The sequence below is a fragment of the Ptychodera flava genome, chromosome 20 (assembly GCF_041260155.1).
Source record: "Ptychodera flava strain L36383 chromosome 20, AS_Pfla_20210202, whole genome shotgun sequence".
Lineage (NCBI taxonomy): Eukaryota > Metazoa > Hemichordata > Enteropneusta > Ptychoderidae > Ptychodera > Ptychodera flava.
The window spans coordinates 26,684,622-26,697,035 of NC_091947.1; the positions used below are offsets into that span (position 1 = coordinate 26,684,622).

General features: G+C 36.9%; 1 protein-coding gene across 2 annotated transcripts in view; it reads right to left on the reverse strand.

The window, feature by feature from the left end:
* LOC139120445 (sideroflexin-2-like) overlaps window positions 1-12,414 on the reverse strand; it is a 19,905-nt gene continuing 7,491 nt past the window's right edge. For both annotated transcript variants that reach the window (XM_070684854.1, XM_070684855.1), the window contains exons 7-10: window positions 3,980-4,046; window positions 3,283-3,382; window positions 2,496-2,543; window positions 1-2,175 (exon numbers count right to left, since the gene is read on the reverse strand). In XM_070684854.1, coding sequence (XP_070540955.1) covers window positions 2,079-2,175; window positions 2,496-2,543; window positions 3,283-3,382; window positions 3,980-4,046 — 312 coding nt within the window. In that variant the 3' untranslated portion in view covers window positions 1-2,078. The remainder of the gene's footprint in view (window positions 2,176-2,495; window positions 2,544-3,282; window positions 3,383-3,979; window positions 4,047-12,414) is intronic.

Sequence of the window (12,414 nt, forward strand, 5' to 3'; positions counted from 1 at the left end):
TTTTATTTTGACCAAAATAAATGGAAGACTTTATTGTTATAATTATTGTGGAAAGCATTACTAGACTGTAAAATTGTCAACAGACTGGTCTTATTCCACAGCCTCTTGGCATGCAGTAGGTATTATTGATTTAAACAATAATCCAAAGTTGACAAAAATTTATAAACTACAAATAATCTTCATGACATTTCATATACGCCTATTGAGTGCAATTATAAGATAATTTGTTGCACATTTGACATCTCTAAAATATTCCAAACACTCAGCTACTGCCTGAATAAGATTTATTATGCTATTTCAGAATTGATAAGAATTTCACTGTTGAGGTATTTGAGTGGTTCACGAATGCTAACAATGTACAGTCGACAAAGAAAAATACAGCCTTTTGTGAGTTTAAAATTTTTCAAACCTATTTCTCAGATGGCACTTAACCTGTTCAGCCCCAATTCCCTGTAAACAGGTCAAGACTTGCCATTGATACCATGGCTGTGAAAAGGTTAAGATCAGTATAAAACACACGATTCAGCCCCATACCTTCGGTACAAGCGAAAAAATAAATCTAAAGAGTACGGTTTCACCCATGACATAGAACTTTGTTCTTCTGATTCATGATTTCCCTATTGTTGGCATGGTTACACTCGCAGGAAGTATCCATTTGCAGATTATGCATACCGGTACGATTCACCAGCAAGATGACCCCTAAAAGTACTCTACTACATGTAAATCCAACAGCAACTCCACTGTGCAGAAAAAATGCCTCATTCTTTATCACGATATTAAAAAAGATACCTCTTATTTGAGCAAAATTTTCCTAAATTCAAAGTTCACACAAAGTCACCTGTACCTTGCTATTTCTCATTCAGATTTTCCTGAGAATTAAAACATTGACTTTTTTTCATTTGATCGGACATTTTGCCAATTTTGAATTTTATAGCACTAAAGAGTATCCGATGATTTTTTTGGAGACGGTGTCTAACACACTCTCCTTACGGTTTTTTGCTTCACACATAATGTTCAATATGCAACTTTCACCATTGAAAATACGATAAGACATTCTTATGTTTTACATAAACACATTAGACTCTACACAAACTGTCAACAGACTATATTTGATATTTTCTTAGAATACATACACATTTCACAGCTGTACCAGTAAGTGTAGAAGTGTGCGTTAGTTGACAAAATCTGTGAAATGGCAATTTACTGACAAAAAATATTTTGTGGGCTAAGAAACCCTGAATTACGGTGACCGTACCATAACACTAAAGTGTCTTGGACATGCCTCCTTGCATTGAAAAAGCAAATGAGATAGAAAGATCACATTGATAAAAAAAATACCAGACATCCCTGAAAATTGTGAATTAGCCCACAATAAAAGAAGGAAGTGATTAGTTTTCAGCATTTGTAGACGGAGGCAAACTGAAGTAAGAAATTAAAATAAAGTTTATGTATGATGATGAATGTCACGTACAGAGTTGCAGTGCTCTTTGCTGTGGTTATCACTGTTTTGGAGTAGCTGGTAATCCTTTGACCTCTGACTCCGTTGGTGACCTTTGACACTGCATGTAGAGATTGAAACAAACATGCAAACACCATTGAAAGGGTTGACTTGGTATTATTAGTGATACTGGAAATCTTGTCATTGTTTTCGCGATCTGCACTGGTCTCCAAGTATAGCTGAGGCTTAATTCTTAATTTGTTTGGCAAATTTTTCAGCAGGCTGTGAGAAGAGTCAACTAAATGAAACACTGACAAATGCTATACCCCAAAAAAAAATCGACTTTAGTCCCTAAAAATGGATAAAAAAGTTTAGACATTTTCATCTTGTAATGCTGATAAAATAGTTACCCTCAGATTGCAAGATCTGCCACTTATATTTTCATTGCCATCAGGTCACTCATGCCTGGTGGTCATGACATTGAACTTTCAATCTGAGGTTACACCATATCATTCTAACATTGTGACTTAAAAACCTCACGATCACTACAGATGATGAATGTATCCCAGGCAGTATTTTGTGTTACATCCACAGGCAAGAACTTGTGTATGGATTATACAATCATGGTGACAGTACAGCACTACAATCCCTTGTTGAAGTAAACAGTGTCTAGATCTCCGTATTTCTCTTGAATATCTAGCCTGACATTCTCTTCTAACTTGCTGACCTTCATTGAGCTGCAATTAGCAATGCAAAACAAAATAAATAAATAGATAAACAATTAGAGGCACCTAAGAGAGAAAGTACCTTTTTTTGCAAACCATGTGATGAATAATTTTGAAATTTCTTTGATTTTTAAACAACTTTGTAAGGAACAGGAGACTTGGCAATGTTTCTTCCTGGATTTTTCATCAATTCAGCTGAAATACACAAAGAAATTACTCCTTTGCACAAGGATAGGAGACACAAGGTCACAGGTAAAAAGTAGCACAATTACAGTTACGGGGGATGGGTGATGATGGAAAACCTTTGATTGGTGTCGTTTGAGTGTACTTACCATTTCTGAGGAAACAAACTGCATGCTGTTGGGGTCATGAATAACAAACTGAAACAAAAAGTCAAAAAGATATTTTATTTACAACACTGACAATATACATTGATAATTATGATATAACTTTTTGGCTGTGAGGGCGCTGTTCATAAGTTAGCAAAAACAAAAGGAGTAAACAAAAATCTTCAGTGCAAGTGTGATTAAGGGAAGCATTTGGCTCCTTCTGGACAGAAAGAGGCAACATTAGTAATTTGCTAGTGTAGAACTGGACACAGAAATGGTATAATGTAACTAGATGACTTTCCATGAACTGTTATATTGTCTCATCAATGAGCAACTTTTTACGGATATAGATATTACTGGTATTGTCAAAAACTGTAACTATGTACATAACTGCCACTGCTGTAACGACTACTGGTGTAGGTCAGCTTTAAAAAGAATGTACAATTGTTAATAAACTGATTAGTTTTATGCAGTTGCAAACTTGTGTCCAATAAACAAGTCTGTGATACTTTGCACATAGCAGGTTCTGCTCACACCTGGTTCAAGGAAATAGAACTCCTATGTAAATACCACATCTGGGCCAGTCTACGTTGTCCCCAAACAGGAGCGAAAACACGCATATCAGAAATTTCAATATAGTCTAGGAACTCAGTTGGAAACAGTGTCAAGACCAGACATAAGCAAATCTATGAAAAAAAGCCTATGGTGACATTAACCTTGACATTCACAGGTGAACAGAGCGCAACAACACATTCATCTATGAACTCAGTAGATGACGTATTTTACTTACAAGCAGCCAACAGCTAGAGTTTGAAATGGAGCGTGTAGAAATTTGGCACTCCTAAACCAGTTGTACTTTTCAAGTCGTTCCATAATGATCGGCAAAATTACTGGAAATAAAATAATACATCCATATAAATGCATTCATAATTTCATTATTTTTTTTGCTGAGGTGAATATGTTCATTAGGCTATCTGAGCATGTTGTTGATCAAATACTTGAATATTATGGTAAAATTTGATTCATCTGCTCAGTATTCTTTACACTGGTCAGCTTCGTCAATGTGATTACCTCAGAACATCCAATAATTTCACAATTACACCCTTTGATCAACTGAATCATTAAAATCAGATCAAGGTATTATTTCAATAAGAACCAAGCGGATTTAATACATTCAAGTTTTAATGTTTGTATTTGCACTATGTTATGACATCATAATGTAGTTTTTAACCGTTGCACTCAACAAATAAAGTTACTACTGTCTGTAGCTTTCGGGTCCGTCCGGTAACCCTTCATCAGCATGAATGACACTGGCTGGACAATTGGCATCAGTCACGTGGTTCAGTGATCACATGTAAATCACATGACTGAATTAGGCTACTGTATACTGATGTATACTAATGGTAAGGCATAGCGGCCATGACATCTTGACATCTTGTAAAACTGATTTACATTTTTCATTTTCTAAAGTGAGAGGTGCCACTTACACATTCCCGGTGCAGCCATGGTGATCCTTGAGAAGACGACCTGTCCTATAGCCTTCCTTGCAGCTTTCTATGAAGAATGAATGAGTGAGTAAATGAATGAATGAACAAATAAATGAAACAAGTCATCGTTGATGACACAGTCCCCACTTGTTAATGGGTACTTTGATTACAGGTCCTCAGAAAGGATAGAGTCCTCTTCATTAGGTCTGTGATAAAAACACTTTTGAATGAATTCGCTTGATACTTGTCTGAGTTGTAGTTCAGGACATGAAAAAATCGTAATAAAAAGGCCAAACGGTTGGCCATATTGGATCGTATCACAAAACAAATACATGTGCATATGTATGACATAGGTCAATGTCCTTGTAGCAAATTTGATTAAAATTGGTTGAGATATGCCTGAGTTATGGCTTGTACATGAAAAAATCATAACAAAATGGCCGCACAGCAGCCATATTGGATCGTATCACAAAACAAATTAATGTGCATATGTATGACATTGGTCAATCTCCTTGTACCAATTTTGAATAAATTCGCTTGATATATGTCTGAGTTATGGTTCTGGACATGAAAAAATGTAATAAAATGGCCACAGGGCGGCCATATTGGATCGTATCACAAAACAAATCAATGTGCATGTGCATGACATAGGTCAATGTCCTTGTACCAAGTTTGAATAAAATCGGTTGAGTTACGCCTGAGTTATGGCTCTGTACATGAAAAATTCGTAACAAAATGGCCGCACAGCGGCCATATTGGATCGTATCACAAAACAAATTGATGTGCATAGCTATGACATTGGTCAATGTCCTTGTACCAACTTTGAATAAAATCTTTTGAAACATGCCTGAGTAATGGCTCTGTAAATGAAAAAATCGTAAGAAAATGGCCGCACGGCGGCCATATTGGATCGTATCACAAAAAAAATTGATGTGCATATCTATGACATTGGTCAATTTCCTTGTACCAACTTTGAATACTGCTGAAATCACTGATGTGTTCAAAACGTCAAAACAAAGACCCTGCCGCCAGCGCGTCTGACCGCAACTTTTCCCGGCTGTCAGTGAGACATGTCAACTGAAAACATGAGCCCGCCAAATTCAAAACATTGACGCGCGAAACAGAAAAGCTTGACTCCCCAGACCAAAAAGATAAAACCACGCCCACCTTCCGAACATCGACCACCACACACACTCCCCCGGACACACTCTGTATTTGACCATAGTACTTTCTCTACTGTCTAAGATTCGACGCGTGTTCGTGCACTGATTTTCTCTCAATTCAATTGTTTACCTGCGTCCGGTACTTTTACTCCCTGATGACTGAATACAACTTCACTAATTCAAAGGGACGGAGATTAGAAGAGGGAGAACAACCTTGCCCGAGTTACAGGATTTGATTGTCCAAGAAATTTTACTGCGAGGTGGGGATCCAGTTACCGGTGATTTTTCGTCGTTCCGAGAGGTGGCAGAAAAGTTCCGTTTCAGCGATCGTGGGTTACGAAATATATGGCAGCGCTTTGTATCCTGTAAAGTGTTAAAAGGAAACCGCGGCTCATATCCGAAGCTGAAAGATGGTGAAGTTGAACTCATCGAAACTTTGAAAAGGTTTCAACCGTCCATGACATACCGGGCTCTCAAAGAAAAAATCGACGAGTATGGCGATAGTGCAGAAGATGTCTCAACCAGTGCCATCGCACGAGCTGTGAGAAGCCGATTGTCAGGTGGGGAATGGACTTTAAAAAACTGACGCCAGTAGCCTATGAAAAATTCACCGATGAGAATATTACTTACTGTGATGAATATGTGAATTCTTACATGGACAAGACCCAAACAAAATCCAGTTCTTTGATGAAGCGGGTATTAAATTGAGTCAGGATTTAAATCCACGCTATGGTCATGCCTTACGTGGTGAACGAGCCGTCGAAATACAACGTTACATGAGATCTCCTGCGGTAACATTACATTTAATGATTAGTCTGGAAGGTGTCAGTTATGCCAAGGTAATCAACCAGAACACAGACACTGTGCAGTGTCTTTTGTTTTTTGAAGACGCCGTCGAGAACGTGCGTCTAATGTCCCACAGACCGGTTTTGGAGTACGGGGATTTCATTGTCGTCGACAATCACCCGGCTCATCATCATGAAGGGGGTCGATACTTAGGTGCGTGGCTCGATGCTATGGGTATCTATCTAGTGTACACGCCGTATTACTCCCCCGAACTGAACCCGTCGAATTCGTCTTCGGAAAATTAAAGCAGACGCTATCAAAACCAGAATATAACGAGTTAGCAAGGACCGATCTTCACCTCGCGGTAATTCAAGCTTTACGAGAGATCAAACCATCAGATGTACTTGGTTACTATCGTACTGTTGGATTAACTGCAAGTCCTTGTTCTACTCCCTACAGCATTTTGAAACACCCATTATTCACCTTGTCAACAGTCAGTTTATGTATAGATTGATTGTTATTGTTGACAAGTGAATTTTAGTCAAGGTTCAAATTCAGATGTAAACAATAACATTGCACTGTACATGTACACGTGTTGATAAGCTGGATACTGGGTGGTTCAACGTGCTTTTGAAGAAGAACAACTTGAATTTGATATACAAAACAGTAGTACTGAGAAAAGTCTTAATGGTTAAGGTGGTTGGAAAGGCTAGAGCGTCAGTTATAAATTTCAAAAATACCGTCAATGACGCTGTACCTTCTCTAATGTGTGGCCAGGTCAGGTAATTGGTTGTTGGCATGGAGTTGTTGGTACCGGTAAATAGTTGATGATGTAGGGGCATGAGGTGGGATATGGACCCAAAGAACCCAAAAGATGATTAAATACATCAATCAAAAAAATTCTAAGCTACAGTATAAACTGCCTAAAGATAGTTCAATGTTGGAAAAAGTTAAACAATTCAGAAATAAGAATTAACAGTCCAAAATAGTAATGACGCACTTCCTTACTGACCTGAGTGCATGTGAAATACACAACCTGGCATCTGTAAATTAAATGTATACCAAGTGATCATTTCCAGTCACTTTTAAGTGTTTTTAATGGATTTTCCAAAGAGTCCTGTGGAAATGATGAAAAACGCCTATCTGGTCTTGTGTTTGTATAACCTCATGGCTGATAATTGTCATAGTATTGAAAAAAAATTGAAAGTAAAGAAGTTACTGTTTTTAATAGGCATATTTTCCTTGAAATACATGACCATGTAAAGAATATATGCTAAAAGTGTTTAAGAGTAAATTTCTTTTCAAAAAATAATTTAATTTGTGACCAAACGATTTTTATTCTTTGAGTTTACAAATTCAAACATTGCAATTTGTTCAATCATCCTGTGCAGAGCAAAATTTATAAAATGACTGAAAAACAAAAAAAATTGGCAGAATTACAGTCTATGTGATGTAAAATTATGGGTTGACATCACGATAACTGTTAATCTGTTTGAAGTACTAATATACTATAATTTAAAAAGAAAAATTCATGCAGAAACGGTAAAATATATTGTCAGCAATGTAGTGTTAATTTTGACTTTACATCAAAATATGCCTTTGCTGGATACCAAATATATAGGGCGAAATATCAGCCATGTTCAGCAAAATCCACACAACAGCATTGATCCTTTTCTAATTTGATTTGATTTGCTTATGTTATCCTTGTATGACAGTCAGTACAATATGGAACTTGAACACAACACAGTGAATAAGTATGCTGTAAATGAAATGGTGTGGCTGCATCCACATGCAGCAATAGGAGTGCCTTTGTCTCTCACCCCTCATTTCCAACCTGTCCCATCCCTGAAAAAATAGTTTGGTCTTATATTTATAATGTTAATAATTTCTGTATTTTTTAAAATGTGCGCATCTCAAAAACTTTTGATCATAAACATTTTCATTGTTTTTTATAGCTGACCAATCAGTTAACCTGTTTATTTTGAATATTTGCGCATTTTTCCTCAGTATTTGACATTTTCTGAATACCTTCTTATTCAGTTTGTCATTTTCTAAAAGTTTAAATGCTCCATTGTGTGGTCAAGCTTTCCACAAGCATCAAATGTGGTACTTCATATAGGAGGGTCTGCCTCTAGAGGGCGGGCATCATGAACACTCCTGTGTTTGTTGGTTAATTCCTCCACGTAAACTTCTGATTGTACTGTAAACATTGAACATGGCCGACGTCCGATTTTCCTGTCTAAAACTTTCACTCATTTTCGTTCATATGACTCTGAAACTCCAGGAAACGATTGGGAAGAAAGAGTTATCTTGAAATATTGAGGTACTCGCCGATATTTTGCAAAATTTAATGAGAAAAAATGCAAGGAAAATGCCGACAGGCTTACACAATGACCGTTTTCAGACTCGGAGGCATATGATCATCTGCAGATTATGCAACAGGCCCATATCACGTGAGGCCATGAGGGGATATCCACGCAACTCAGTACCAAACACTAGCGCACACAGAGTGAGCAAACACAAAGTGAGTACCCCTAACGTCAGCTCAGTAGTCTGTAATAGATCGTAGTCAACTAAGAACCTTGGTGAAAGGCTTAACACTGTGGCTATGCCGCTAAGTCCCTTTTGATTTTTGTCACAGCTCAAAGTCATTCTCCTGCACCTCAACCTGAACCATGAACACCCCCACCAGTTTATGATATGACCCATCACGATGGCATGACGTCAACGGATCTTGACAGACGGACGTATTGACAGACGGAAGTTCTTGACAGCAGCATACTGGTTTTCAACTCTAATACCTTCTCTGTCTATAAATAGACACGAGAAGGTAACAAAACTATTAAAATATAAAAGTAGTTACATTCTCTGGGGAATAAAAAAAACTAGACATTTGGGCACAAAGGCATTGCAGAGTTATAGCCTGTTAAAACTTCTCAAAACTGACCAAATAAGAAGAAGTTGGGGAGTCCTTAGTGTATTAACTATGGTAGAGGTCCCCTAGCTTTTAATAAAATGTTTGAAAAGGGAAAGTCATTATTTACTGTTTTTCAGGAAAGTTTGACAAGGCGGTGCTGGCATTCAGAGTGAGTGACTGCTATTGTAAATGCATTTTTAGAATCTTTGGAGTGTCAAAGAGGTGTCAAAAGTGAGATATAACCAAAAAAATGCTCTATGACTTCAAAAGAGGGGTGCAAATATGGCTTGTTTTCAACATTTTTGACAGAATAACAGTTTTCCTACATAATTTTATACCAATTTAATCCAACTTTGAAATGAGATATGGACATGGAATTTTTACAGCCTATTAACAAGGTTAAAGATAAGATTTGTACGGCACAATTTTCCTGTATTTGAAGTACTTTTTGAAAAATCACATTTGAAATTTGAAAGAATTTTTAATAATTTTTTGATAAATAAACCCATGTAAAATCATAAAAACAAATTTTATTTACAAATCCTGCTGTACAAATCTTACAATAAATAGTGTCAACATATTTATAACTAATTTGGTAATATTAATACTATCCAATTATTATTAAATTCAAATATGTAAAAAAATATGAAAAATTAAATTTTAATATTTACTGCTGTCATATTTCAAAATCATGGCTGCAAATATACAATTTTTATATTCTTTGGAGAAAATATTAACTAAGGGAATTATCCTGAAATTTGAACTAAATATCTTGATTCTAACACTTGAAACTTGACATTAACTCTGAGAAAAGAATGTGTGCAAAAATAGCCTTTCCAACCACCTTAAGCTACTGTCTGTTGAAGACTAAAATAGTAGAGAAAGTATATCAAAATCATATATCTCATTCTATGAGTGATACAACGTATCAAGCTCAACTTTTTATTTCAACAATGTAAAACATGCAGAAATTATATCGCAGGAATACCAGTAAAATGCAAACCCTGCAAACGCATGTTATAAACAGGAGAACACTAAAGAACACTGGAATACTCAATATAGAACACAGGAACCTGATTCTTGCCAGGTGTGAATTTAAGTAACACGACAGAACAATGTATGTACCTGGCATCCATTCAAATTCACTGACTGGAATAACATGCTATACTGTAGAGAAAAATAGCCAAATGGTTATAAAATGATTTTGATACTGGCCTCTACATTACCCAATGGTAGCACAATACTATGTTTAATTTGTCAAAACATGATGTGGTGTTAAATTTGGATATGTCTGGACCTGAATAATTCCACATCCTTGCAATTTCTGTCAACCAAATAGTAAAAATCATTACAATCACAGGTAATGCAACAATTGAATTTTCTTCATTAGTTACCATTGAATTCCAAATAACCGAGGAACTGAGCCATATGGGCTGAACCAGTCACATCACAAACTGAACTCTGAACTGAACTGAACTGTGACTGAACTTTGATTAAAGTAATCTTAAGATAAAAGCTTATGAAAATTTCTGACTCAATTTTGAAACCCATCTTAGTCATGAACGCTCTAGAATACAAACAGCATGAAACTTCAAAATTTCCCTTTCCTTGAAAACTCAGAGTAAACTTCTCAATTCTAAATATCAGTATCACAAATTATCAAGCAAATAACAACAGTTCCTGATTAATCAGTAAAATGTTTCAAATTATGGGCATAGTTCTCACCTCAGCTATGTGTGAAACCGGGCACACAACATGTCAAAAGTTTTCTTTTGCTGATTTCAAATGATTTTATTTATCTGCAATAAATGATACGAGTTCATTTCTGATGACACTAAATGTAGTTTTTTCCTGTCGAAAACATTTGATCGTACAGTTGAGTGTTCAATCTGCGTAACAAATGATTTACAAGTCTCCCAGATGACGAGCCGATTCATACAATGCCAACTAATTGGTTATGTTTTCACTTCCGGATTGAGTTGGTTGAGGTATATCAAGCGAGGATGTATTTACATTTGACATTTGCACTTGACTTTCAATGTCCTCATTAGTTCCACAACTATCGACAGTTGAGGATCCCACAGGTGTGCAACTAGTTGTCGGTAAAGTGCGATGGAAATCAATGATAGGCTCAGCTGCCAAACTACCTGGCACTGGAAAAAATCCACCCTGATCTTGCACCGAACTATATATTCCGCGTTGTGTTAACAAACTTTGCCCTTGATCACTAGCGTGTGTATTTTCACAATTTCTATTTGACATCTGTTCGCGCATAACGGTGTACCGTTGGCCAATATCTTGGTTATATAAAGAATTTGGTATAGGAACTGAATACATGGAATATTGTGTTTTTGGTACCGGTGGATGTTCCAACATTGTACTCGCGTTGCAGTTTATTTGATTGGCGTGAACGATTTCGCCAGGGTATTTGTTTTTTGCCGGTGACTTTGACAAAATATATTCTACGCTGAACTTATTTTTCTGTCGTGGTGGTGTGTGGATATTATTAGTATCTGACTGAAAACGCGTTGGTACAACCTTGGCTTGAGTACCGTGCTCAGGCACAGGAAAGTCAGGTTTAGCAGATGGAGTATGTTTTTCCTGAACAATGTTCGTGTAGTTGACGTTCAGCTGCTGTTGACTCAAGATGGATATTTGTTGCTGCATGTTAGATAATACGGTGAAGATATTGTCTAACATCTGATCTCTATTTGGTTTGTTCATTGTTCTTTCCTGCTCTTCTTCATACGTCTTCATACTTTCTTCTATACCAATTTTCAGCAACATGTCATCATGCTGTTCGTTCGTTAAAACTGCGCCACGTTTCGAACTTTCCTTGTTTACATCTTTTTCGTTCGTCTCAGTGGTAGCCACTGTGGTTGTCTGCTTGCCTGGCCAATTCACCCCTTTCATTTTCCACAAATCAATTACTTTACTTTCGGCTTTCCTGATTTTCGAATTTCTATGGAGACACTTGTCATCGTAGTTCGCGATGAGCCGCTGTACATCTGAGGCCTCTTCAGGCAAGTCTCCACCTAAAACTGTCTCAAGTTTCCTAGTGTCAGCATTTACTTCAAGCCAGTTCACCGCGCCGTCACCTGACAAATATTTCTCAGTGTTGCTGTTGATTAATTTTCCTCTAATTTTAGAAGCATATGTGTTGCGACTGGCCGTAATAACGCTACACAGTCTTTGAAGTTGAAGCCGTTTTTCTTTGATTTTCTCTTTCGCTGACTTTATTTCACTTGAAATGTTTATCATCTTCCTCCTCTCCTTTCTATGTTCACTTCAATTTATGTCTTTGCAAAATGACGCACTTTCACACTTTGGAAATTTGCAATGGAGGACATTGTGGCCCAATTTTTGGTGGCAATTATATACTGCATGATGGACCATGCTTTACGTGCTTGTTGGTTGAAAGGATTCCTGCATACAGTTGAGGTCTTTTTGCAGTTTTTCTAAAGTTTGTTCAGTGTTTTCAATTTCCAGTTCCATGTCGATTTTCATTTTTTCGGATGGAGTCATATAGCTTCTACCCCGGTTTTGGCTCAGACGACGTTTGAGGGGAA